Genomic DNA, 25956 nt, shown 5'->3' on the forward strand with positions numbered 1-25956 from the left:
GAGACTCCACAACCTCTCTGGGTAGCCTGTTCCAGGGCTCCAGCACCCTCAGAGGAAAGAATTTTTCCCTCATGTTTGGATAGAACCTCCCAGATTCCAGTCTGTGCCTGCTGCCCCTTGTTCTGTTGCTGGGCACCAGTCAAAAAAGAGCCTGGCCCCATGCTCTTGACCCCTGCCCTATCAATACTGATAAGCTAAACAGCCCCAGGTCTTTCAGCCTCTCCTTGTCAGATATGCTCCAGATCCCTCAGCATCTTTGTAGGTTCCACTGGACTCTCTCCAGTAGTTCCCTGTCTCAAAATGGGGAGGCCCAGATCTGGCCACAGTACTCCAGATGTGGCCTCACTAGGGCAGAGGAAAAGGGAGGAAAACCTCCTTCAACCTGCTGGCCATGTTCCTTTTTAATGCATCCCAGGAGACCACCAGACTTTTTGGCCACAAGAGCACATTGCTGGCTCATGGTGAACTTGCCCACCAGCACTCCCAAGCTCTTCTCTACAGAGGTGCTTTCCAGCAGATCAACCCCTAACCTGTGGTGGTACAGCAGGAACCTACACTTGCCCTTGCTGAACTTCATTAGGCTCCCCTCCACCCAATGACACATACATTGTCTTCAGTAGGTCAGAGCAATGCTTGCAGGAGAGTTGACAATTACAATGCTAACCTCATCCAGTCCCAACACAATGCAGTAACATTTCCATGCTGCAAGGTATCTATGGCAGCCTGTAACTAGAGCATTACCTCACGATGTTGCGTTTTCCCAGGTATCTGAAATTTTGCAAGCAAACCCTGAAAGATAAGATGACACATTTTATGGCCATGAAAGCCTTCCTAATGATGACAAAATGCTGAATCATAGTGTCTTAGAGAGACCTGAGGGATGTGCACCTCCTAGTAAGCAAACAGACAAGAACGCAGCAGTTCCCAGAGCAGGGATGCACAAGATGAGGCACCACTCCCCACACCCTTGTCCCTTTTCTCCATGGCTGAAGATTCCTACTTGGTGAAGACATTACACAACCTTTCTCATGGAATGGAAGTTTTGGGGAACCAAACACTTTTCTTAAGAGAAGAACAGCATCTCACCCCCAAATCTAATCTCTTTTAGGAGGAGTACCCAAAGCATCATGCCCCTGCCATGGAAATGATCAACACATTGGAGGATGTGGATTTTATTAATGAGATCTCATTAGGAGGTCGAAAGATTATGGGAAAATAATCTAAGGTACAGGAGCTAGCTCAGCCTACTCTACTAGATGTGCAAATTCAAGATAGAAACTATTTGTAGCAGTGACTTTAACACAAAATCAAACAACCACAAAGTGAGCTTACTCTAAAATGCTGAAAAAGTCTGTGATTTCTGAGAAGGGTGCTCGCAACCAGTAGGAAATCAGTGCATCTACAGGGAGATACCAAAGTACATCTGTTAGAGGGAAATAAACTTGACCTAAAGCCTGTAAAATACACTAATTATTATTCTCATCTGTTTGTTTGGATTCAGTAGGATACTTTACAACAAGGTAAATTAGGTGGTGGGTAGAGATTTTTCTCACCTTCTGAAATGGTTTTCATAATGTGTAGGAAACACATCAAAAGGCTTCTAGTTTCAGCTTGATCCAGCTTGTCAAAGCGAAGAGTTGATCCAATCAAAGACAAAGGTCTCATGATCTGTTGAATTGACAGCAGAGGACCTTGTTAAGCAGAGTGACAGGTTTCCACCTCCAGTAACCGCTCTCAACAGTTGCACATGTACCTTTTCACACGTGTCAGTTCTCTCACTGTTTTTTTCAGTGGTACTTGGGTTAGATTCAAGACTTGCTAAGGAAGCTCTGGAGTCAGCATGGTTTGCTGCAGAGATAGCTATTGATGAAAAGGCTGTAAATGAAAGTCACAGCAAACATGCTAAATGAAAACATTTATGGAGACAAAAACCAACAAGAAAAATGGAGAACTGAAAACGTGTCACAAGCTGAGTTTGTGTCAAATGTATCACATCACCAGTGCTTTGAACTTCCAACGGCAAAGTTATTGATGGGTATGTTTAGTACTGAAAACAAGGGACATAGTGCAGTAAAATGACTTGATTTGCCTTTATTCATGGAATTAAAGTGGCCTGTCACATTCCCTAAGGCCTGTCCTGGAGCCACAAAAATCAGTGGAAAGATGTCCATGCACTTCCCTGAATTCTGAAATGGGGTTTGAAGAGAGTGAACAAAGCAACTCCTGTTTCTACCCTTCCATTAAGCCTGGAAAAACTAAGAATACTCATTTCACAGAGACTGCAGGAGTTTGTAGGAGAAACCTTGGAACTATTCTTGAGTCAGGCAGAGACTACAAGAATGAACCCAGGCATGGGGATCTGTGAGAGCCTAATACTGGCACTGTTCCAAGGCATGAGAGTTAAGTGAAGCAGTAGAAGAAGAGCAGCTCCACAAGAGAAACAGAAATCAATCCAAAACCACCCGAAGGGTAGAGAAACATTGCACAGCATGTTTCCTTGGACACTGCATAAAATGGGTTAATGATGTCCTCCATGAATCCTGAGCAGAAAGCACAATGGAGTGAGGTACACAGAAATCTAGCTATGTGCATGTCCAGTCTGTCATTTATACCTGCGATGGAGTTCAGGACATCTTTGGAAAAGGAGGTGTCCACGGAGTTGGCGTGTTTCATTGCTGTCTGGTTCTGAAATCCTCCGGCTGTGCTCAAGTCATCCCTAGATCCCTGTGTTTGGAGAGCAGCAGAAAAAACTCCAGGACATGAGATCACACATAACTTCCATAAGGGCAGCTTGCCTTGGACACTGAGCTCAAAAACTTGCTTTCAGTTGTTTAGACACAGGAGTTCTGTACCAGCAGGATACAGGACAGCTTTACACAGCCCATGCTGGGACCACACAGTGGTTTGTCTCTCTGCCCACTGGTTCATCACAGGCGTTTAACCTCACTGCTGCAGCTCATTCAGCTCCAACACAACAAATCTAAGCTCTCCCTCCTGCCTAAAATTTAGACACGGGCCATGTGAAGGAGGAGCCACAAGACATGTTCAAAGCCAGGTTAGGTGGGGCCTTGAGCAACCTAGTCTAGTAGGAGGTATCCCTACCCATGGCATGGGGCTTGGAACTAGATGATCTTTAGGTCTCTTCCAACCCAGATCATTCTATGACAGCCTTCAAAGAACACGGCTTACCATAACATACCAAATAGTTTACCCTCTAATAACCAAAGTTTTAAGCACAGATCTATGCTGTATTTGCTCCTCAAACACTAGCAGAGCACTGGGGAAGAAGAATTAACCACTGTTAGTTGTGACCAGATGGAACAGACTTTGTTGCTGGGAGTATTGAAAGACACAACAGCCCTACAGAAATCTGTTCCCAGTTTTAAAAGCATGGCTATAATCATAACACATCTAAACTTCTAAGAAATAAACAAACATGCTCCTCCACACATGCATTTTATGCAGACAATTTATGTGAAAGTAAAGCTGGTTTATGATCTTTCATAGAATCATTTTAGTTAGAAGAGACCTCTACAATCAAGTCCAACTATGAACCCAACAGTGGTTCTATGCCCCTTCCCTCCTTGAGCTACCCATGGGCATTCCCTGTCTCCTGGTACAGCTCATGGTCCATTTCTTCTACCAGTGAAACTGTGGGCAATGGGAGTTTTTCTTTACAACACTGTCTCCCAGCCACCTCTCAAGGGACCTTCCTGGGGACAGAGTCCTCAGTCCCCAGCCTGTAGTGCCAGGGCAAATGGATTGGCTGGACTGGATGAAGCTGCAAACCTCCAATTCTGAGCTTCCAGTCTGGGACAGTCAGTGCCCTGGGACTGTTCCAGACCCACAGTCCATGCCCTGCCAGTAAGAAATCCTAGGACCCCACAGAAGCTCTGTAGGTAAAGACCTTCCAAATCAAATACTGCAGATGCAAACAAATCAGGATTTTCAGAACTGCACTTTACTGACTGATCTGTGACCAACAGAAGCTTGGATCTTTTCCCACCAAACTGACTAGGTCAGACATGAGCTTGACCTAAAAGACCACATAAATTACCTGATTGGAAGTGTTGATATTGAAAAGGAACATATCCTTCATGTATATCCTTGGCATGTTGTCCAGAAGCATGCCATAGAGTGGCATGTACAGGTTTGCTATTTGGGCCTGTTTTGCCTAAAAAAAATAAAAGATAGAACTGAAAGAACTGAGGACTAACTTGTGGCTAAGGACATTCCACATATGTTTAGCAAATGAAAGAGAACAAACAGGTTGTTTACCGGCTCTGCGTATCGATCATCGAAGGAATGCTTTGCCATTAAGTTTTTAAGCACAGCCAAAGCTAAGTGCCTAATGTCCTGGTCTTCTTGCAAGGCAAACCCAACCTCCCTCAGCAGGACTCCAATGAGAAAATGTTTACGGCAAAATTCATTGGTCAGGGTGTACTCTGGAATATCTTGGAACAGAACAGGCAACAGTGCTCAAATTAATATATAAGTTACAAGCCCCATCCCATATTGCCAATAACTTTGATTGCTTTAACCCACTGCTAGAGCTTGATTTCCTCATCTGACTGACCTACTCTCCTCCCTCACTTGCTAGGATAAATTAATCAAGGATTATTTCTCAAACCCATGTATTTTTTGCAATTTATATAGAATAGAATAGAATAGAATAGAATAGAATAGAATAGAATAGAATAGAATAGAATAGAATAGAATAGAATAGAATAGAATCAGACCCAACCCAACCCCACCCCAGACCAGGCTGGAAGAGACCTTCAAGATCATCGTGTCCAACCTATCAACCAAACCAACCCACCTAAACAACTAACCCATGGCACCAAGCACCCCATCAAGTCTCCTCCTGAACACCTCCAATGATGGTGACTCCACCACCTCCTGGGGCAGCCCATTCCAATGGGCAATCACGCTCTCTGTATAGAACTTCTTCCTAACATCCAACCTAAACCTCCCCTGGCGTAGCCTGAGACTGTGTCCTCTTGTTCTGGTGCTGCCTGCCTGGAAGAAGAGACCATCATCCGCCTGTCTACAACTTCCCTTCAGGTAGTTGTAGAGAGCAGTAAGGTCACCCCTGAGTCTCCTTTTCGCCAGGCTAAGCAACCCCAGCTCCCTCAGCCTCTCCTCATAGGGCTTGTGTTCCAAAGCCCTCACCAACTTTGTTGTCCTTCTCTGGACACTCAACATCTTTCCTAAACTGAGGGGCCCAGAACTGGACACAGGACTCAAGGTGTGGCCTAACCAGTGCAGTGTACAGGGGCAGAATGACCTCCCTGCTCCTGCTGTTCCTGATGCACATAACAGCACTATTCACTTCTTGGAAGCACTGAGCACAAATTGTTGTTCCCATATTCTAACCAAGAGTTCTAAACTACACAGACCCAAGCTAATTCCACTTGAAGAGTAAATAATTTTGGCCTAAATTTGCCAGAGTTTGTGGGCAGCAAAGTAAATCTTAAAGTTCTCGATGAACAACTCTGCTTACTTCATAGGCAGCTGCTGTGTTCATACCTGATGTTCGATAGTCCTGTGCTGATTCTGAAGGTGTCATGGGGTCTTCATTTTTCATAAACAGAAACCAAAAATAAGCAAAAATTAAGCACATACTTGGATTTGACTCAGATTTGAATGAAAGAGCTTCTACGGTCAACGCTGAGTGTCAAAGATGAACTCACTTTTTGCTATTGGAAAGTGAAGCAAAAAGGAGACAATGGCCCTTAGGTAGAGAGATGCTGCATGGAGGGATGATTCTGCCTTCCTCTGGAAGATACCTTCCACCTTCAGCATGCTAAAGAACTACATCCTAAGGGAAAAGGGGTTGTGCCCAGGGATGAACTCCTAGCCTCTGCAAACCAAGAGTCTGGGGTTGGACACTTCAGTGATGCCCAGCAACAGGACAAGGTGCAACAAGCATAAACTGGAATGCAGGAGGTTCTATCTGAACAGGAGAAAATTCTTTCATGTGAGGGTGCTAGTGCATTGGAACAGGCTGATCAGAGAGATTGTGGAGTCTCCTCTGGAGAGATTCCAAACTTTCCATGACATTGTAATCCTGGGCAATCTCTTCTACATGACCCTGCTTTAGCAGGAGGGTTGGTCTAAATAATCCCCAGAGGTCGCTTCCAACCCATACCATGATGGGATTCTGTGAAAAGCACCCAGTACTGGGCACTGGCCACAAAGTTTGGTTCAGAATGGCAGATACAAGTGCATGAGATAGACTTCATGGTGGCTGCTGACTTTGGGGCACAGGCAAGGTGGACTTAGAGCACAAGCAAAACCCATTCATGCCTCTCTGCAAAATGTGGGTTACACACAGTGTACCTTTGCCTTGATTACTAACAGATTCTAGATTGGGCCTCTCTGGGCTCACTGCTCCAGGTAACACTGCAGTATCTGAGGACCAGGCTTGTCAGAGGCCAGGAAAGTAGCTGCATTTGGGAGAAAAGTGATATTGCATGGGACTTGCCTGCCTGTCCTAGACATACTCTGGAGGCAAAAGCACCAGCAGTCTATTATCTGATGTTCACAAATAATTGCTTCATGTGCAGTCAGATATTCCACACACAGAAGTGGTTGTTCCGTGGACAAGTCACACTCCCTACAGCAGCAGGAAAGCCTGTTCCCAAACAGTAGTTTCACAATGCCCCTTACCACTGCCTCAGATTCTTCCTCTTCCTGGGTATCTGCCCAACCCCTTCCCCAGCTCACCAGACCACTGCAGCTTCAGCAGTTAGCCTTCATAAATAGCCCAGATCAGCAACTTCAAAACCTCCAGGGGAAGACTTACTTCCCACTGCCCAGCTGGGATGTCAGGGGTTGCAGTTACTTGCAGGCACACTGAAATGATGTTGATTTTATCACACTGCTGAAGCACCACACCTGAAAAGCCACCTGGGGCTTCTGTGCTTGATGTGCAGACATGATACTTCAGAAAGTTCATCTGTGATCTACTTTTTGGATCTCCCAAGAACTGACCTTTGTAGATAACCCCCACTGGGATGGTGCCTTACCAGGAATGTTTGAAGACCGGATGGGCAGACACAGAGGGATAAAGTGCTCATGGTGACAGACCTCTTGTAGAAAGTCAAATTTGAACTGATGTAGAATCTGAAAATCACAACACACAGTGACTCAGATCACATTAAACCAGGGAAAATGGTAAGACATGCACTGCACTACTGTTTACCTCTACCTCAAAATCCCTGCTCACACCCAACAACAAAACCTTATGGCTGGTGATGCCAAGCTGCATGAAAAATAAACATGTGTTTTTGTCTCTTATTGGCTTTTTGGATTCCTCAGCTGTGATTTTTCATTGAAGATGTACTGATAAATACAAACTTGATCCAAGCTAAATGTTTAAGGCATATTTAAAACTACACTGGCTCTTTTCATGGCATATAGTACTATCTAATCATATGATCTATGCTACTATATAATCACAGCAAAGTACCTTCTCCAGTTCACATGGATTTGGGACTTCATTGTCTCAAATATATCAGGCATAATTAATTATTGTGCCTGGCCCCTCCCCACCACTCCTTTTTTTTTGTCACCCAAAAAAGTTTCAGACACATAGGCCAGATCCAAACTCCATTTATAGTGGTGAAAACTTCCTCTATTGATACCAGTGAGTTCCAGCTCATGATACCATTTTGGTGTTATTTCCTTCATAGGTCCCTTTGAAGCAGCCCTCCCTGATTGTTTTGTAGAGCCTTGGAACTACCTCAAGAATTTATCATTCCCATTTCAGTGATGTGTTCCTGAGATACAAAACCACATGATACCCAGCAATAAATGATTTCCATCTTCTCAGATCGCTGTTCTCAGTCTAACATTTGCCCCAGCCTTAGAAAGTATTTGTAAAGGTCTTCTAGTTCTCCTGTGGTTAAGTCTGCCAGTCCCTAAAATCAAATTGGAGCATTTTTGCTGCCACCATCAGACTGGGATACCTGGAACAGGCACTTTCCAGGGCCTGCCAGGTGCTGGGAAATGATTTCCTGAAAGGTTTTACGTTGCTGCAGAACCACAGCAGGATCGCAGCTGGACGTGCAATTCAGGGTCTGACGGCAAATAAAGACACGAAGCACCTGAAACACGTTTCCCAAGAGGAGCTGTGATATTTTGAGTGAACATTTAGCTAAATTCTAATTAGGTATTTCAACTTTTGAATAAATATTTCTCCAAGCAATGTTTAAATGTCAAAATACGGAATACTGGGAGGGGTGTTTCTGTGGAACAGAAATGATGGTGTTTCATTCACAACTACAATAAATTCCAACTGCAGTGCTATAGATGGATATATCCACAAACTAGGCATTCAAGCACTGTCAAATTTTCTGAGGAGAGAAGCCACACTGTAATACCACCTTTCTGAGACATAAACAATGCAGTTAAGGAAGCAGAAGACACAGAAACTACTTTAAACTAATTATTTTTGCTTAGATGCCTGAAAATGAAACCTTTCTCCCTGAGGTCAGAAACCTCTGATTTTATGTTGTTCTTGTTTTCAAACACCACAAAAACATTTCCAGTGGTACCTCTGCCTCAGCTCTGCAGTGGTTCTGCTTCCACACACCCTGGTAGCTAGCTTGAAAAGGATGATGGGTGGAAGAGTACTGGCTGGCTGTCAAGACTGGAATGGTGCTGAGTGGATGGTAACTCTGGACAGGTGCTAGGTGGCTGGTGTTGCTGTAGTGATGATGAGTGGTGCTGGGGGGATGCTGGATGGCTGGCAAGGCTGGATGGCTGCTAGATGGAGGGATACTGACTGTCTGGCAATGCTGGAGGGATGCTGTATGGACAGCAAATCTGGAGAGCTTCTGGGTGGCACTCGTTGCCAAGGAGGTGCCAAGTTCTGCTCTCAGTCAAGCTTTTCCACTGGACATTAATTGGCTTTTCTAATTAAACTCCTTTTTCTGTGGTTGAATGTGTAGAGGGAAGTTTGCAATATGGCAACAATTTTCAGATAGCATAATATTATTTACAGAGTTATAGACTTTAAGCTATAACATTCATAGTGAGAGGCTCCATTGTACATCTGTTCCAGAGATGAGGTGAAAGACCCAAGTGCAGCATGCAGCTGGTATTAGTAAAAAGCAAAGCAAACCTGGAATAGCCTCACTCATTGCCTCTAAAGGCCCAGATCACCCATGGTAGAGGGGTTGATTTAGATGACCTTTAAGGGCCCTTGCAACACAAACCATCCTGTGATTCTATGACCAAACCACAAGTGTACTCTCCAAAGCATCAAAGCTTAAACTCAGCCTTCTGCATGCTTTGGTCTGAGCAGTCTTTGCAGAGTCTGCTCTTATGAGGCTCAGTGAGTTTGGAGCCAGCAGGTTACTCCCAGAGAATGGGAAAGGCAGCTTGAAACCAAGAGGTTTTAGCACGTATTTGCAGCAAATGTTTTCAGTGATTTGAGTTCCGAGCATGCTGAAGCCATGGAGTATATCATAGATAGCTTCAATAAAAGAACATTCTGCCAACAAGTCACTTTGGAAAAAACAAGAACAAACACCAAAAAGTCAAAAGCATACCTTGCTATCTCCTGTTCCAAACATACTTATGTAATTGTTGACCACCTTGAACACAAAGCCACGATCCATAAATGTAAAACAGCGCTAAGAAAGGGAGGGGGGAAAAAAAGAGCCATTAATTTTATAGCCAAAAAAAAGCAGTACATGGCTTCACTTTCCCAGCTGTTTGCCTTCTATCACCTATAAACTTGAATCATTTGTGAAGTTAGCCTGACAGCAGCACAAGGAGAACCAGAACCAGGGAACTTGTGAATCTGGCTTGAATTGTTCATTTTCAGAAAACTGATCAAACTTTTCATTTTCACTGTGTCTGAAGCAACTCTCAAGTGTAGAGTGCACAAGGAGAAGCCTTATCTAATGGAACTCTTTCACGTGCTGCAACACTCTATCCCTAGAGGTGGTATGTGATGGAAGCTGACCTGGACATCTCCTTTGGTGACAGCAATGGCTCAAGGGATCATTCCAGTCACAGCAATTGCTGCCTGTGAGCTGTTATCTCTTTGGCAGCAGATATGCCACTGCATTACTTTAGGATAAGAACACTGCTCTTGGTGACTGATAGGGCTGAACAGCCAGAAGTCATTGAGATTTTTGAGGGCCTTGGTGTTGCAGTTACCAACATTTTTCCCCTGCAGAGTCAGATAGGGAATGCAATCTGGAATTCCTCCTGTGTTCCTGGACTCTGCAGAACTACTGAAGCCCTGAACCTTCTGCTACACAGCACTCAAACAAAGCTGCTGCAATCCCAGACTAGAGAAAGCTCTATCATCTCTAACCTGTGTAATTCTTTCTAGCAGGTCAGATTCAAATAGCAATTAGAACAGTCATATGCTATAGCATCTAGCACAACAGGTGCTGCGAGAGCCTACCAGGGGCAAGGCTATGCTTGACCTCCTCTTCACCAACAGGGAAGGGCTGGTGGGTGATGTGGTGGTTGGAGGGTGTTTGGGGTCCAGTGACCACGAGATAATTGAATTCTCGGTTTTTGGTCAAGCCAAGAGGGGCGGCAAGAAGACCTCCACTCTGGACTTCCGGAGGGCAGACTTTGGGTTACTCAAGGAACTAATTCAGAGGGTTCCTTGGGATAAAGTCCTTAAAAACAAAGGGGTCCAGGAGAGCTGGACCTACTTCAATGAAGAATTGTTGAAGGCTCAGGGACAGGCTGTGCCAATGTGCCAGAAGATGAGCCGCCGGGGCAGACGGCCAGCCTGGATGGTTCATGAACTTTTAATGGAACTGAGGGAAAAAAAGAGGGTGTATCACCTTTGGAAGCGAGGGGAGGCAACCCACAGAATGTTTAAGGATGTTGCTAGGTCTTGTAGGAAGAGAATTAGGGAGGCAAAAGCACACTTGGAACTTAAACTGGCCTCTACTGTGAAGGACAACAAAAAGTCCTTCTATAAATACATTAATAGTAAGAGGAAGGGGAAGGAAAACCTCCACTCCTTGGTGGATACGGAGGGGAACATTGTAACCAAGGATAAGGAAAAGGCAGAGATACTTAACACCTTCTTTGCCTCAATTTTTACTAGAAGGGCAGAACGTCTTCCTGACAGCTGGTCTGCAGAGCTAGCAGAAGGAGCCAGGGAGCTGCACAGTTTCCCTATGTTCCATGAGGCGGTAGTTGGAACTCTCCTTAGCAGCTTGGATCCCCACAAGTCCATGGGACCAGATGGGATTCATCCTAGGGTGCTGAGAGAGCTGGCAGATGAGCTGGCCAAGCCACTCTCCATAATTTTCCAGCAGTCCTGGCTCACTGGCGAGGTCCCAGAGGACTGGAAGCTGGCCAACGTGGTGCCCATCCATAAGAAGGGCCGGTTGGATGAGCCAGGGAATTACAGGCCTGTCAGCCTGACCTCAGTGCCAGGCAAGATCATGGAACAGGTCATCCTGAGTTCAATAACACAACACTTACAGGATGGCCAAGGGATCAGGCCTAGCCAGCATGGATTTAGGAAGGGCAGGTCCTGCCTGACCAACCTGATCTCCTTCTATGATCAGGTGACCCGCCTGGTGGATGTGGGGAGGCCTGTTGATGTAGTCTACCTGGACCTCAGCAAGGCCTTTGACACCGTCCCCCATAGCAAACTGCTGGCCAAGCTGTCAGCCCATGGCTTGGACGGGAGCACACTGCGATGGGTTAGGAACTGGCTGGAGGGCCGAGCCCAGAGAGTGGTGGTGAATGGTGCCACATCCAGCTGGCAACCAGTCACTAGTGGTGTGCCCCAAGGATCAGTGCTGGGCCCTGTGCTCTTTAACATCTTTATTGATGATCTGGATGAGGGCATTGAGTCCATCATCAGTAAATTTGCTGACGACACCAAGCTGGGGGCAAGAGTTGATCTGCTGGAGGGTAGAGAGGCTCTGCAGAGAGACCTGGACAGGCTGGACAGATGGGCAGAATCCAACGGCATGAGATTTAACACATCCAAATGCCGGGTTCTGCACATTGGCCACAACAACCCCATGCAGTGCTACAGGCTGGGGTCAGAGTGGCTAGAGAGCAGCCAGGCAGAGAGGGATCTGGGGGTGCTGGTTGATGGTAGGCTTAACATGAGCCTGCAGTGTGCCCAGGCAGCCAAGAGGGCCAATGGCATCCTGGCCTGCATCAAGAACAGTGTGGCCAGCAGGAGCAGGGAGGTCATTCTGCCCCTGTACACTGCACTGGTTAGGCCACACCTCGAGTACTGTGTCCAGTTCTGGGCCCCTCAGTTTAGGAAGGATGTTGACTTGCTGGAACGAGTCCAGAGAAGAGCAACAAAGTTGGTGAGGGGTTTGGAACACAAGCCCTATGAGGAGAGGCTGAGGGAGCTGGGGCTGCTTAGCCTGGAGAAGAGGAGACTTAGGGGTGACCTTATCACTCTCTACAACTACCTGAAGGGAGGTTGTAGACAGGCTGATGATGGTCTCTTCTCCCAGGCACCCAGTACCAGAACAAGAGGACACAGTCTCAAGCTGCGCCAGGGGAGGTTCAGGTTGGATGTTAGGAAGAAGTTCTATACAGAAAGAGTGATTGCGCTATGGAACGGGTTGCCCGGGGAGGTGGTGGAGTCGCCGTCATTGAAGGTGTTCAGAAGGAGACTTGACGGGGTGCTTGGTGCCATGGGTTAGCTGTTTGGGTGGGTTGGATTGGTTGATGGGTTGGACACGATGATCTTGAAGGTCTCTTCCAACCTGGTTTGGTTTATTCTAATAAAGGTTTATTCTAACATCACTGTCTTCACAGCTTAGCTGAGTAACACAGAGAAACAGCATGAAAACCTGCATCAGCACACAACTACTGATTGAAGTCGCCCCTGCCTCAAAGCAGAATCATAAGAAAATGGAGCCAGGGTTTCAGTGTGTATTATACACACTGTTCTGTAGCATGACAGCATGGTAGCATTAAGTTGGAAAACACCTTTTAGATCAAGTCCAATCATTAACCCAGCACTGCCGGGTCTATACTAAGTCATGTCCCTCAGCATCGCATCTACACAGCTTTGAAATCCATCCAGGGATGGGTACTCCAGGACTTCCCTGGGCAACCTGTTCCAGGCCTTGACAAACCTGTCTGGGAAGAAATTATTCCTAATGTCCAACCTAAACTGCCTCTGCTACAACTTGAGGACATTTCCTCTTGTCCTGTTACTTGTTACCGGAGAGAAAAGACCAACCCCCACCTTGTTCCAATCTCCTTTCAGTGAGTTGCAGAAAGCAAGATCTCTCCTCAGCCTCCTTTTCTCCAAGCTGAACAGCTCCAGTTCCTGCAGCTGCTCCTCACAAGACTTGTGCTCTAGACCCTTCACCAGCTTTTTTGCTCTTCTCTGGAAATACTCCAGCACTTCAATATCTTTCTTGTAGTGAGGGCCCCAAAACTGAACCTAGTATTCAGGGTGCAGTCTCATCAGTTCTAAGTACAGGGGGATGACCACTGCCCTGCTGTACATCATCCCATCAATGGGGGGGTGATCATTTGAAATGTAGATCAAGTATCTGGCCACACAGCTTATTGAATGGCAATTTTCCTATGCTCAACAGCTAATCAGAACTGTTCTGAGGAAGACTTTTGCATTCTCAAAGACCCAAGGGCACAGAAAAAGTGAACTATAGGTCAACACTAAACTGGGAAATCGAGCCATCATTCACTCAGAGTTGTTTTTATTCCCTTTGACTAGATGAGAAGAACCTCAAGTTTGCATTGTGTGGGGAAATAGATGCACAGAACATCTCACCTTGAGAAATTTCGCAGTGCTGTAGTTTGCGTTCCTGGTTTCTTCAAGAGCATTTTTGTACTTCCAAGCCACATGGTCTGCTAAGACCATCACAAGTGTATCCACCTCTGTTTGAAAGGTTTCTGGAAACCTCTGGGTCCGATGAGCCTAAAGAGGGAACAGATCATCACGTCAGAGGGCACGATCTTGCCTGTTAAACACAAAAGTGCATTCAGGCCAGGAATAAAGACAACAAAACACATTCTGTGGATCGGTTCTAAATATAAACCCTGAAAGGAAGCATCAAGTCCATAGGGAAGTGGAAAATACTATTTCCCATGAAATATTTATTTATTTATTTACCAAAAAGCATCTCTGACAATCAGGCAGAAGAGAGGTCAAAGCACGGCTCTCCATCAATAAAAGATATGCTCAAAGCAGAGTAGAGTTTCTAGGTCATTTATTTTGCCCCCACACAGTTACCTGTTGGGTAACCAGCAGAAATTCTCAATTCCATTCTAACCCACCCATTACAAAGCTGATGCAACTGTATTTTTGGGCCACCAGCTCTGTTCAAGCAAGAACAAATTTGAGTCTTAGCAGGTAATACAATGGTTTTGTGGGTAAACTCAGTATTTTACAATATATAACAGTGGGGTTTTTTGACGACTCAAGAGTCCAACTCTGTGTATTTCCCAGGTTTCCACATTGTATCTTTTCCCTACAAGACTGATTGCCTACTTAACTTACCTACCTTTGTTTTCTTTGTGTCAACCAAGTGCTGTGCCATTGATTTTAAGATAACTGCAAAGAAGAACCAGGAGTGCTGTTCAGAAAAAGGAAAGAAGAGATTAGCAAAATGATCATCTGATAAATACTTTATGGAGCATTATCACTCGTAGTAGATGGACTCCACTTCTCACTAATGCATACTGAGAAACTCTACATGTATTCCCAGGTGGAAGACCCTGAACTTCTGCCCCTGTTGAACTTCATAACTTTCTGGCTAGCCTACTCCTGCAGCCTTTGCAGGTCTTCCTGGAGGGTGGCTCTCCTGGAGAGTCAACCTCCCCACTCAAGTCTGAGCCGATTTTACTATTGACCCATTGCCTAATCTGCAGGGTTTAAAAATTAAGAACCAAACAAAAAAGCTAAATGTAACCTTAGAAATGAAGCATTGTAGATATAGGTTGCCTAATCATTGGAAAAGGAAAGGTGCCTTTTCAAAACACAGCCCCAATGCTGCAGCAGTTCGAGGCTTGTGTGCTTGGTGAAGCAGGATGGCATCTTTAACAATGAATAGTCTTTTAATAAATATTTATGCCAAGAAGTTTTGCAGTTACCTCTTGAATCTGCACAAAATTTCATTATCTGTACTGTACTCCAGCAAGGAACTCTACAGTTTAACCCTGTATTTTGTGAAGAAACTTACTAGCCATGCCAACGAATACACTTTGGCACAGCCATCTAATAAAGAGTTTTCTGCCACGCTTGATGGAAATCAATTTACAGAATGTCCTCTGGGGAGCAAAGAGCTAGGCTATTCTGCAGAGAAGAGAAGGAAAGAAGTACGTGGCTTGAAGCTGAGGAAGAGTAGGTCTGGACTGGATCTTGAGAAGAGGAAGCTGAGGAAGAGTAGGTCTGGACTGGATCTTGAGAAGAGGTTCTTCAGTATGAGGGTGGTGAGACTCTGGAGTGGGTTGCCCAGGGAGTTTGTGGATGCTCCTTCACTGGAGGCATTTAGGGCTAGATGGATGAGGCCTTGGGCAACCAAAGTCTATTTGAGAGGTGTCCCTGCTTACGGCAGGGGGATTGGAGTAGATGATCTCTGGGCTTCCTTCCAACCTAAGCCATTGTGTGATTCTGTGATGAATTAAATACCCCAAGAGTCATGTATCTAAATGACATTGGACTGTGTCTTTAAGACAGCTGAAGCTATGTCAGGCCCTTTGTCACTGGGGCTCTGTGTAATAAGGAGACCACAAACATCACTCCTCCCTCTCCTCCTGTTTCACTGAGCATCATCTTTGTTTTTTTGTGTGCAGGTAACTGACAAAAATCATGATGTAGAGAACCTCAGAACACAGAAGCTGAGAATAAACTTCTTTGTTAATTCCAGCAGATTGCAGATTTGGCCCAGAAGAAGATGGAAGTTCTTCAAATACCATTTGTAATAGTGAATAGGTAGGACAGGAATATTATTCTATACTCAGATACTACCACATATATTAATCTGTATCCTCACACATCTCAGGAGATGTACATAACAAGTACACTCAAAAAACTTAGAAATTGCAAAACCCACCACAACAAAAGCACCCACAAGTACTTCTGCATGGCCCAGGTTGCCCTGTTGGTCTTTTTTTCAGCCTATTATTTTTTATTCCAGTGGCTCAGAACAGGAAATTGGAACTATTTTGCTCTAAACACCTAAACATTATTTTCACCCTGGGAACTTCTGAGATGGACCAGAAGTGGGATACCTTGTCCTCAGATTCCAAGTATATCAAGAGTGTCTGACAGCAACACCAGAACTAACAGGTTTAGTCATGGGGTTTGGATGTGTATGAATTTCTCAGAGCTGGTTTGATACAAGAAACCTCAGGAGAACTCAGTCACTCTCATTTTGGTCACTGTCAGTCAAAGGCAGCAGCTGAAATCAGACAGAAATGTCCTACTTGCAGATGAATATTCTCCTTGCATCTTCCAATATAAAAATTCAAATAAAGTAGCCTAAAAGTAGTTGCTCACAGAATTAAGTTTCTGACTCAGATTGAGCCATAGGAGGAATTTCATTATGCAAACTGTGTAGACTTAGACTAGATCTAAAGAAGACATTTTTCAAACTGAGTGGTAAGATGCTGGCCTAGGTTGCCTGGAGTGGTGGTAGATGTTCCATCCCTGAAAACATTCTAGGTCAGTTCAGAAGGGGTTGTGAGCAACCTGCTCAAACTGAAGATATCCCTGCTCCCTGCAGGGGTGTTGAACTAGATCTTTAAAGGTCCCTTCCCACCCAATACCATTCCACCATTCCTGAGAGATGTCTTATGCTGAGGAACTGTGGCAAGGCTGGTAAGTCTGTCTGCTGAATGACTGCAGAATGTGATCTGGGCAAAGCTCATGCAGGGGAAAAGCAGAGGAGAAAGAAATGCAACAATTAAGTTCAGTGCAGAAAATCAGTAGTAAAACTCTAAGTGTGCTAATTCAGCTATTATTCACCTTTAAAACTTGTTTCACTGTTACTTGGTCATTTAATTTCAGCAGACCAGTCATATTCTTGGCCAGCTCTTCATGAACTGTTCTTTCTTCAAATGATTTGGTCCTGAACACATACTGTAGAAGGAGGAAAAATAAAACCTCTCAAAATGTGCATTAAAACAAATACAAAAAGCCTCAGCAGGAGAAGATAAGTTATTTACCTACCACTAACAGCTGACAACCTTTTCTGCCTAAGCATCTCCAAAGAACCTGAGACTCACATAAAGCTTAATTTCCTCAGCAGTAAGGACACAAAATCTCTTTCCCCAAAATTCCCAGTTTAGAATACACCTTCCTGGTGATTTCAGCTTCACCATGAGGAATTTCTGCTTAAAATCAGCATCATGATTTATTTTTTTCAACAGGGTATAGAGTCTTGAGACCTCTGAACTGCCTTTTAACCAGAGGGAAAAACAGAATGAGTAAGAAGAAGATGTATGGAGGGTTTTCCACCCACCTAGTCAGGGCCACCTTTCACTTGCCCCTTTCTTTCAGCAGCCAGAGCTAGTCAGAGCTGATAAGAACTGTTCATCCTGAAAGGCTTAGAGCACCCACTGGAGCTCACACAGGGAGAAAACTACAGCCCTTGTAGAGATTAAGTCCTCAAGAGAGGAATGTACCTACCAAGTTTCTCAGAACTCATAAACCTAGAGTTGAGTTTTACTCAACACTTTAAGACAACAGTTTGGTATTGGGATGCTTTGTTCCATCCCTAAAGCCAGAGGTCTGCCAGTGAATCAGCTGGGGTGAAATACATTTCCAGTTCAGCCAGGTAGGTGAAAGAAAGCAGTATCACTGGAAAATATCTATTTAATATTCCAGAGCAGATGCCATGAGCTTTTGCAGCTTGACACGTCTGGGTGCAGTTATTTCAGTCAATATAATTTTGCATTATGATTGCAACTGAGTGACTCACAATTCTCAACTTACCTATTCCCAAACCAGCATTTCTGAAGTATTCGTTGCCTTACAGATGGATAAAAGAGATTAACAGTTATTGGCTTTTGACTGCTGCTGGAAATGGGAAAACAGGCTAGATGGGCTTTTGGTGTGGTCTAATAATCACCTGTTCTTTCCAAGATACTTAGCTGCAATAGGTGTCTACTGCAATCTGGAAAAGTTATTGAATAGAAGAAATCTTAATACCCATTTAGTGAACTACATTTAAATGTTACATGGGATATTTATTTTGGAGCCTGAACAGTATTCAGTATTCCTAAGGTTGGAAGGGACCTCAAAGATACAGTTCTGCTGGAACTCAGCAGAATTCCTGTGTGTTAAAATCAGAGTATTTGGGAGCAGAATCTGACTACTAAGGTCCTGAGCTGCATGAAAGTAAGTCCATACCATGGAAATAATGACCAGGAGTTGTTAACCCTGAAATCAAAACAGATTTCCCATTTAATAACCTAACTCCTACCATATCTTCAATATTCTACCCATGAACATGCTGAAGTTTCAGAGTTCATCAGGAATGTGTTTGTCTTCACCTTATTTCAAAAGGTAATCTATCCCCTCCCCTCAGTTTATGTCACTGTATTACTCATAATCCAGAAGTGAAATGTATCTTATGAAATCTCTATGTTGCATGCTGAATCAGACTGTCATTACAGCCATCAGCCCATGCAGACATTTGTCACTCACAGCTTCTTCCTGTGACTGTGGGGGATCTCCCATTGCTATCATGACCTGCACTTTAACAGTGCTCTGCAGCTTCCTCCTTATGTGCTTGCTTAGCTTGGTGTCCTACTGGAGGAAAGCTGAACCATGCAGAGGAAACATGAGCAGCCATCTGTCCTCCTTAACAGAAATAAGGTTGTGAGCCAGACTGTATTTGATTTTGGTGGAGAAGGACACTTCATAGAGTGTCCCTGCTCTGCAGGATGCCCTTAGAGCACAGCCAGGCAGTGTAACGGCACAAGAAATTTATTGCAGAGGAGGAATGACTCAGCCTCTTCCAAGTAATACATTAGTTTCCTAACCAGAGTCAGCCACTCTATTAATGGCAGAAAGCTGTGATGCAAATACCACAAACAAGTACAATTAAGAGCAAATGGGGAAAAATACCACAAAAATCCAAACCAAGCCCTCCAACATGGAATAGCTACCAGTACAACAGTAATCATACCGTCACATAGGAGTTGATGCAGTTGTCTAGCTGTTCTTCATGGCACTTTGCAACAATGTTGGTAAGGACCCTAAAAGACAAGAAGAAAAAAAAAGAAGAGGGAAAATAACCCCATCAACAACATAAAATTGAGCTGTTTTGTGTTGTAAGGCAGAGGAAGTCAATTTGAGGCATCACGTTGTTCTCATTTGAAACAGTTCATGAGGGATGCAATCCAAACGATGAATAGCGCATGAAGAAAATGGCCCACTGGGAAAAATCACTGCCTTTTTGGTCCTTCTGCTTGCATGGATGGTGCTGTTACATATGTGTTTGTCTGGAAAAAAAAATGCACCCAATCTTGATGATAACAACTATACTGATGTTGCAAGAGAAGAAAACGATGACCAGGCTTATACAGACCTTGAATGATTTGCTTGAGATCATCCTGCTTCAGAAAACACAAGTCTCAGCAAGAAGAAGTCATCTTTAACTTACTCTGGGGAGTCCCTGGGTTATTGGCATCTCATTTTTTTTTCAGAATATTTAATATAGAAAAATAGAATAGAATAGAATAAACCAGGTTGGAAGAGACCTTCAAGATCATCACGTCCAACCTATCACCCAACACCACCTAATCAACTAACCCATGGCACCAAGCACCCTGTCAAGTCTCCTCCTGAACACCTCCAGTGACGGCGACTCCACCACCTCCCCAGGCAGCCCATTCCAATGGGCAATCACTCTCTCTGTGTAAAACTTCCTCCTGACCTCCAGCCTGAACTTCCCCTGGCGCAGCCTGAGACTGTGTCCTCTTGTTCTGGTGCTGGCTGCCTGGGAGAAGAGACCAACCTCTGCCTGTTTACAACCCCCCTTCAGGTAGTTGTAGAGAGCAATAAGGTCACCCCTGAGTCTCCTCCTCTCCAGGCTAAGCAGCCCCAGCTCCCTCAGTCTCTCCTCATAGGGCTTGTGTTCCAAGCCCCTCACTAACTTCGTTGCCCTTCTCTGGACTCATTCCAGCAAGTCAACCTCCTTCCTAAACTGAGGGGCCCAGAACTGGACACAGTGCTCGAGGTGTGGCCTAACCAGTGCAGTGTACAGGGGCAGAATGACCTCCCTGCTCCTGCTGGCCACAAAAGAACCTTGCAATTTTATAAGCTTATTTTTATGGTAAAAGAATGAGAAGAAAACAGTTTGTGATTTTCAACTATCAAAAATTAGTGATTCACAGCCCCAGTTCAGGGGTATGCATCAAAACAGTATGACTAAAGCAGATTTTTAACATGCCTGACAAGTCTATGTAAAAGACTGCCCATGGCAGGAGGGTTGGAACTAGATGATCCTTGTGGTCCCTTCCAACCCTGAATGATACTATGATACTATGAAAAGTAGCCAGTAGTGGTGATTTGAGCGTTTCATGCCAATCCTTACTGGATTCAAAATCTTTGTAACTCTTTTAAGTCAGTATCTAAGTAACTAATTAATCTGATTAATTAATTTCTTGCTGTTAGTAGAAATAAAAACTCGTAGCAAAACACAAAAGGTATGACAAAAGTAGTTGTGCCCCTTCCAGTTCTCCTGATTTGAATTAGAGACAAGTTCTGGCAAAGATGATAAAGAGAAATGATGACATGACTGGGCCCCCAGACAAGTAAACAACCAAGAGAGAGCATAAAAGGAATGATGTTTGCTCCCCAACACATAAGCCAATCCATGCTCTCATTTTGTTGTTGTTGCTTTTGATATGCTCAACACAAGCTGCTTGCAGCTATTCAGAACAGAATAGGTTGTGTGTCTATGTAGGACACATCGATGACTGGCTCACAGCAGACGTGCATATTCCTGTTGACATCAGCCCCACCAGCACAAAAGCCACCTCACATACATGAACAGCACAGAAAATCCTCCTTTTATGAGGTTCTTTTTTCCTTTTCTTTTTGGCATGGTGAGTGTGGAGTCAAAATCTGTAGCATGAAAAAATTATCATCCTTCCTACTTTCCATCTAACCATTAAAACTACTTTTTAATTACCTGCTGGTTCTATAGCATTTATTTTCCAGTATGTTTACTGACACTGAAATCCTGTCTTGGGACACAGAATCACAGAATAGTGGAGTTTGGAAGGGACCTCCAGAGATCTCTAGTCCAAGCCCCCTGCTAAAGCAGGGTCATGCAGAGCAGGCTGCCCCAGATTGCAATGTCCAGGCTGGTGTGGAATCTCTCCAGAGAAGGAGACTCCACAACCTCTTTGGGCAGCCTGCTCCAGGGCTCCAGCATCCTCACAGGAAAGAACTTTTTCCTCATACTCAGATGGAACCTCCTGGGTTCCAGCTTGTGCCTGCTGCCCCTTGTTCTATTGCTGGACACCACTGAGAAGAATCTGGTGTCATCCCTGTGACTCCCACCATTTAGCTAATGAGAAGACCCCCTCTCAGTCTCTCAGCCTCTCTCTCCAGGCTAACAGCCCCAGGTTGCTCAGCCTTTCCCCACCAATGAGATGATCCAATTTCCTCATCTTCTTTGTAGCCTTCTCTGGACTCTTTCCAGTAGTTCCCTGTGTCTCTGAAACTGGGGAGCTCAGAACTGAACACAATACTGCAGATGTGGCCTCACTAGGGCAGAGTAGAGACTGAGGAGAACCTTCCTTGATCTGCTGGTCACACTCAATGCCCCCCAGGGGATCACTGGCCTTTTTGGCAAAGAACATATCCTGCTGGCTCATGGTGAGCTTGTTCCTTACAATGACTCCCAGGTCCTCCACAGAGCTGTTTTTCAGCAGGTCAGCCTCTGACCTGCACTGGTGCAGGGTGTAATTTCTCCACAGATGCAGGACCCTGCACTTGCCCCTGCTGAACCTCATGAGGTTTCCCTCTGCCCAACTCTCCAACCTGTCCAAGTCTTGTTAAATAGCAGCACAGCTGCACAGTGTCATCCACTCCTCACAGTTTTGTATCATTAACAGAGTATGCAAGGATGAAACAATTCTTCATTCTCTCTACCTAGCCTTCACACCACTCAATTTGCTGGCCATAAAGTGGTCCCGGGTGAATGCCTGACTGCCTCTCTCCCCTTGAAAATATGCAGTGGAGAAATTATACATCTACAAGAAAAGGTTCTTCTAATTCTTGTGCCCTGCAAGCAGCCATGATCATCTGATAAAGGATATTGACCTTAGCTTTCCAAGGCTAAGATGAGGAACTCTGCTTCCTTGCTCCTGTTAGGTTTTCCTAATTAATCTTCCTTCAGGAACTAATTCTGAAGAACAATTTGTGGAAAGACAGACAATGTACTGACAGCAGATCAGTCTAACAGGGCTGCTAAGCACAGCTGCCATTTTTTTGTGGTAGTTGTATTGTGGTCTCCACGTTTAGCTACAGGCAGAAGGACAACAAAAACACCTCTGTGGCCAGAAGGAAATGCAGCACAAGGGACCTGTCTTGTTCAACATCTTTGTGGGTGACATGGACAGTGGCATTGAGTGCACCCTCAGCAAGTTTGCTGGCGACACCAAGCTGTGTGGTGCAGCAGACACGCTGGAGGGAAGGGAGGCCATCCAGAGGGACCTTAACAGGCTGGAGAGGTGGGCACAAGCCAACCTCATGAAGTTCAATAAGAGCAAGTGCAGGGTCCTGCATCTGGGTCGAGGCAATCCCAGGCACAAATCCAGGCTGGGCAGTGACTGGCTGGAAAGCAGCCCTGAGGAGAGAGACTTGGGGGTGCTGGTGGACAAAAAGCTCAACATGAGCTCTCAATGTGCACTTGCAGCCCGCAAAGCCAATCAGATCCTGGGCTGCATCAGGAGAAGTGTGGCTAGCAGGTCGAGGGAGGTGATCCTCCCCCTCTACTCAGCCCTGGTGAGACCCCACCTGGAGTACTGTGTCCAGTTCTGGAGCCCCTATTACAAGAGGGATGTGGAGGTGCTGGAATGTGTCCAGAGAAGGGCCACAAGGATGAGCAGAGGGCTGGAGCACCTCTCCTATGAGGACAGACTGAAGGAGTTGGGGCTGTTCAGTCTGCAGAAGAGAAGGTTCCGAGGTGACCTAATTGTGGCCTTCCAGTATCTGAAGGGGGCCTACAGGAAGGTTGGGGAAGGACTTCTCAGGATCTCAGGTAGTGATAGGACTAGGGGGAATGGAATGAAGCTAGAGGTGGGGAGATTCAGGCTGGATGTGAGGAGGAGGTTCTTCACCATGAGAGTGGTGAAGCCCTGGAATGGGTTGTCCAGGGAGGTGGTTGAGGCCCCGTCCCTGGAGGTGTTTAAGAGCAGGCTGGATGAGGCTCTGGCCAGGCTGATCTAGTGTAGGGTCCCTGCCCATGGCAGGGGGATTGGAACTAGATGATCCTTGTGGTCCCTTCCAACCCTGAATGAAACTATGAAACAAGTTTCTGCCCTCCTGCAGAGACTACCATAATCTCTCCAGTACATTTCTTTTTCCTGCTGCCCTAATTAACAGCATCAATAAAGACAATTTCATTTATGGGAGGGGTGAGAAACTCAGCAAATCTTTTCACTTGCTCTTGTTCAGTGGAAAATGCTTCCACTGCTCTTCAGTTATTGCTGATAAACTCTAATTAAAATATGCCCCAAACAGTGTGACCTGGTTATTTGACTCTGTATTGGATGCTGCAAGCTGTTAAACTCTTGCTACACTGATATCCACATGCTCAGACCCAACCATAAACTGAAACTGATATTGGGGTTTGTTATGAAGCACTTAGCTCCTTAAGAATGAGACCTTCACCTACAATTACCTCAGGGTAGGGAGCCACGTCAGAGAATTGCACTCTGTCCCTCAGCACCACAACTACACATCTTCTAAATCTTTCCAGTGACTGACTTGACCACTGCCCAGGGCAGCTTGTTCCAGGCCTTGACAACCACCTCAGGGAAGAAATTGTTTCTACTGTACAACCTAAATCTCCCCTGGCACAACTTTAGGCCATTTCTGCTTGTCTTACCACTTTTTACTTGGAAGAAGAGATCGATCCCCACCTTGCTCCAACCTAATTTCAAGTAGTTTTAGAAAATGAGAAGGTCTCTCCCCTGGTCTCCTTTTCTCCAGGGTAAACAACCCCAGTTACCTCAGCTGCTCCTCACAAGACTTGTGCTCTAGACCCTTCAGCATCTGCATTTCCTATCTTTGGACACGCTCCAGCACCTCAATCTCCTTGGAGTGAGGTGCTCAAAGCTGGACATTCACCATGGTCAGTGATTCCCTGGTTGGTATCAGTCAGCCCACGATACCACACTTTTCCAAGTCTTAATTGCAGAGCCTTGAGTTAAGGAGGATGCAGGATTCTTAACCATAAAGTCTAAATATCTCAGTAAGCCTCAGTAAAAGAGCAGCTGTAACTAGACCCACATCTTCGTTTGTGCTCTAGATATTCACGTACCTGGTCACAGCTGTTGTAACTTCATCATCGCTGTTTTGCACCAAAACCCAGAAGAGTTGGTTCAGGACAATGGGAAGAAAATTCATAATGACATGGAGCTTCTCAATCCTCAGCAAATTCTGTAATGGAAAGAAAATGAGAGATTTACAAACCACATGTTCCTATTTCACTAAGGATGCATATGTAACAGCAATAAAACCACTTATTTACTACCTTCAAGACATGCATTCCCTAATACTTTTAGGAAGGCTCCTATTTATACAGAGCTCTGATAAACTGAACTTGTGGCTAAAATACTGCCATTAAAAACACATTGGTAAAAAGTGGTATTATTGCTTTAACCTCAGTGGATTGACAGGCTGGGGTCAGAGTGGCTGGAGAGCAGCCAGGCAGAGAGGGACCTGGGGGTACCGGTTGACAGTAGACCGAACATGAGCCAGCAGTGTGCCCAGGTGGCTAAGAAGGTCAATGGCATCCTGGCCTGTATTAGGAACAGTGTGGCCAGCAGGAGCAGGGAGGTCATTCTGCCCCTGTACTCAGCACTGGTTAGGCCACACCTTGAGTCCTGTGTCCAGTTCTAGGCCCCTCAGTTTAGGAAGGATGTTGAGTTGCTGGAACGTGTCCAGAGGAGGGCAACAAAACTGATGAGGGGTTTGGAACACAAGCCCTATGAGGAGAAGCTGAGGGAGCTGGGGTTGCTTAGCCTGGAGAAGAGGAGGCTCAGAGGAGACCTTATTGCTCTCTACAACTACCTGAAGGGAGGTTGTAGCCAGGTGGGGGCTGGTCTCTTCTCCCAGGCAACCAGCATCAGAACAAGAGGACACAGTCTCAAGCTGCACCAGGAGAGGTTTAGCCTGGACGTTAGGAAGAAGTTCTTCATAGAAAGAGTGATTGCCCATTGGAATGGGCTGCCCAGGGAGGGTGTGGAGTCACCATCATTGGAGGTGACTATGAAAAGACTGGATGGGGTGCTTGGTGCCATGGTTTAGTTGATTAGATAGTGTTGGATGATAGGTTGGACTCGATGATCTCAGAGGTGTTTTCCAACCTGGTTAATTCTCTTCTATTCTTATATTATCTCCTCTGATTTTGGTTGGAAGAGACCAGTTATCAGTTATACTGCAGAACTGATCCCTTGTTGCATACAACATTGTCTCTATTTTATAATAAAATGGTTTTTTGAAAGGTAAGAAGTGAATGTCAAAGAAAGGACAGTGCAGTTCTGGTACTTTAGGTGACTGACACTGTCTAGAAAAGTGAAAGCTTTTATGGAGTTCAAACTGCTTATTAAACCAAAAATCTCTTCCCAAGTAGCTCTAAAACTCTAATTAAGAGACAGGAAAACATTAGCAATGAAGGAAAGAGAAAGAACCTACAGGATGGTAACATCCTGGAGCAATATCAGATCATACCTTAACAAGGTCTGAGGCTGGGTTATAAACAC

The 25956-nt window shown here is 45.1% G+C and overlaps 1 protein-coding gene across 7 annotated transcripts in view; it reads right to left on the minus strand.

The window, feature by feature from the left end:
- Positions 1-25956, minus strand: part of DOCK10 (dedicator of cytokinesis 10) — a 161090-nt gene that overhangs the window by 25244 nt on the left and 109890 nt on the right. For all 7 annotated transcript variants that reach the window (XM_068145507.1, XM_068145506.1, XM_068145504.1 and 4 more), the window contains exons 24-38: positions 24513-24631; positions 19140-19209; positions 16973-17086; positions 14508-14579; positions 13775-13921; positions 9561-9644; positions 7032-7128; positions 5530-5574; positions 4279-4454; positions 4058-4174; positions 2613-2724; positions 1754-1875; positions 1554-1668; positions 1333-1399; positions 742-789 (exon numbers count right to left, since the gene is read on the minus strand). In XM_068145507.1, the coding sequence (XP_068001608.1) occupies positions 742-789; positions 1333-1399; positions 1554-1668; positions 1754-1875; positions 2613-2724; positions 4058-4174; positions 4279-4454; positions 5530-5574; positions 7032-7128; positions 9561-9644; positions 13775-13921; positions 14508-14579; positions 16973-17086; positions 19140-19209; positions 24513-24631 (1505 nt within the window). The remainder of the gene's footprint in view (positions 1-741; positions 790-1332; positions 1400-1553; positions 1669-1753; positions 1876-2612; positions 2725-4057; positions 4175-4278; positions 4455-5529; positions 5575-7031; positions 7129-9560; positions 9645-13774; positions 13922-14507; positions 14580-16972; positions 17087-19139; positions 19210-24512; positions 24632-25956) is intronic.

The sequence above is a fragment of the Melanerpes formicivorus genome, unplaced genomic scaffold (genome assembly GCF_026170545.1).
Source record: "Melanerpes formicivorus ecotype bairdi unplaced genomic scaffold, bMelFor1.0.p_v2 SCAF_12, whole genome shotgun sequence".
Classification (NCBI taxonomy): domain Eukaryota; kingdom Metazoa; phylum Chordata; class Aves; order Piciformes; family Picidae; genus Melanerpes; species Melanerpes formicivorus.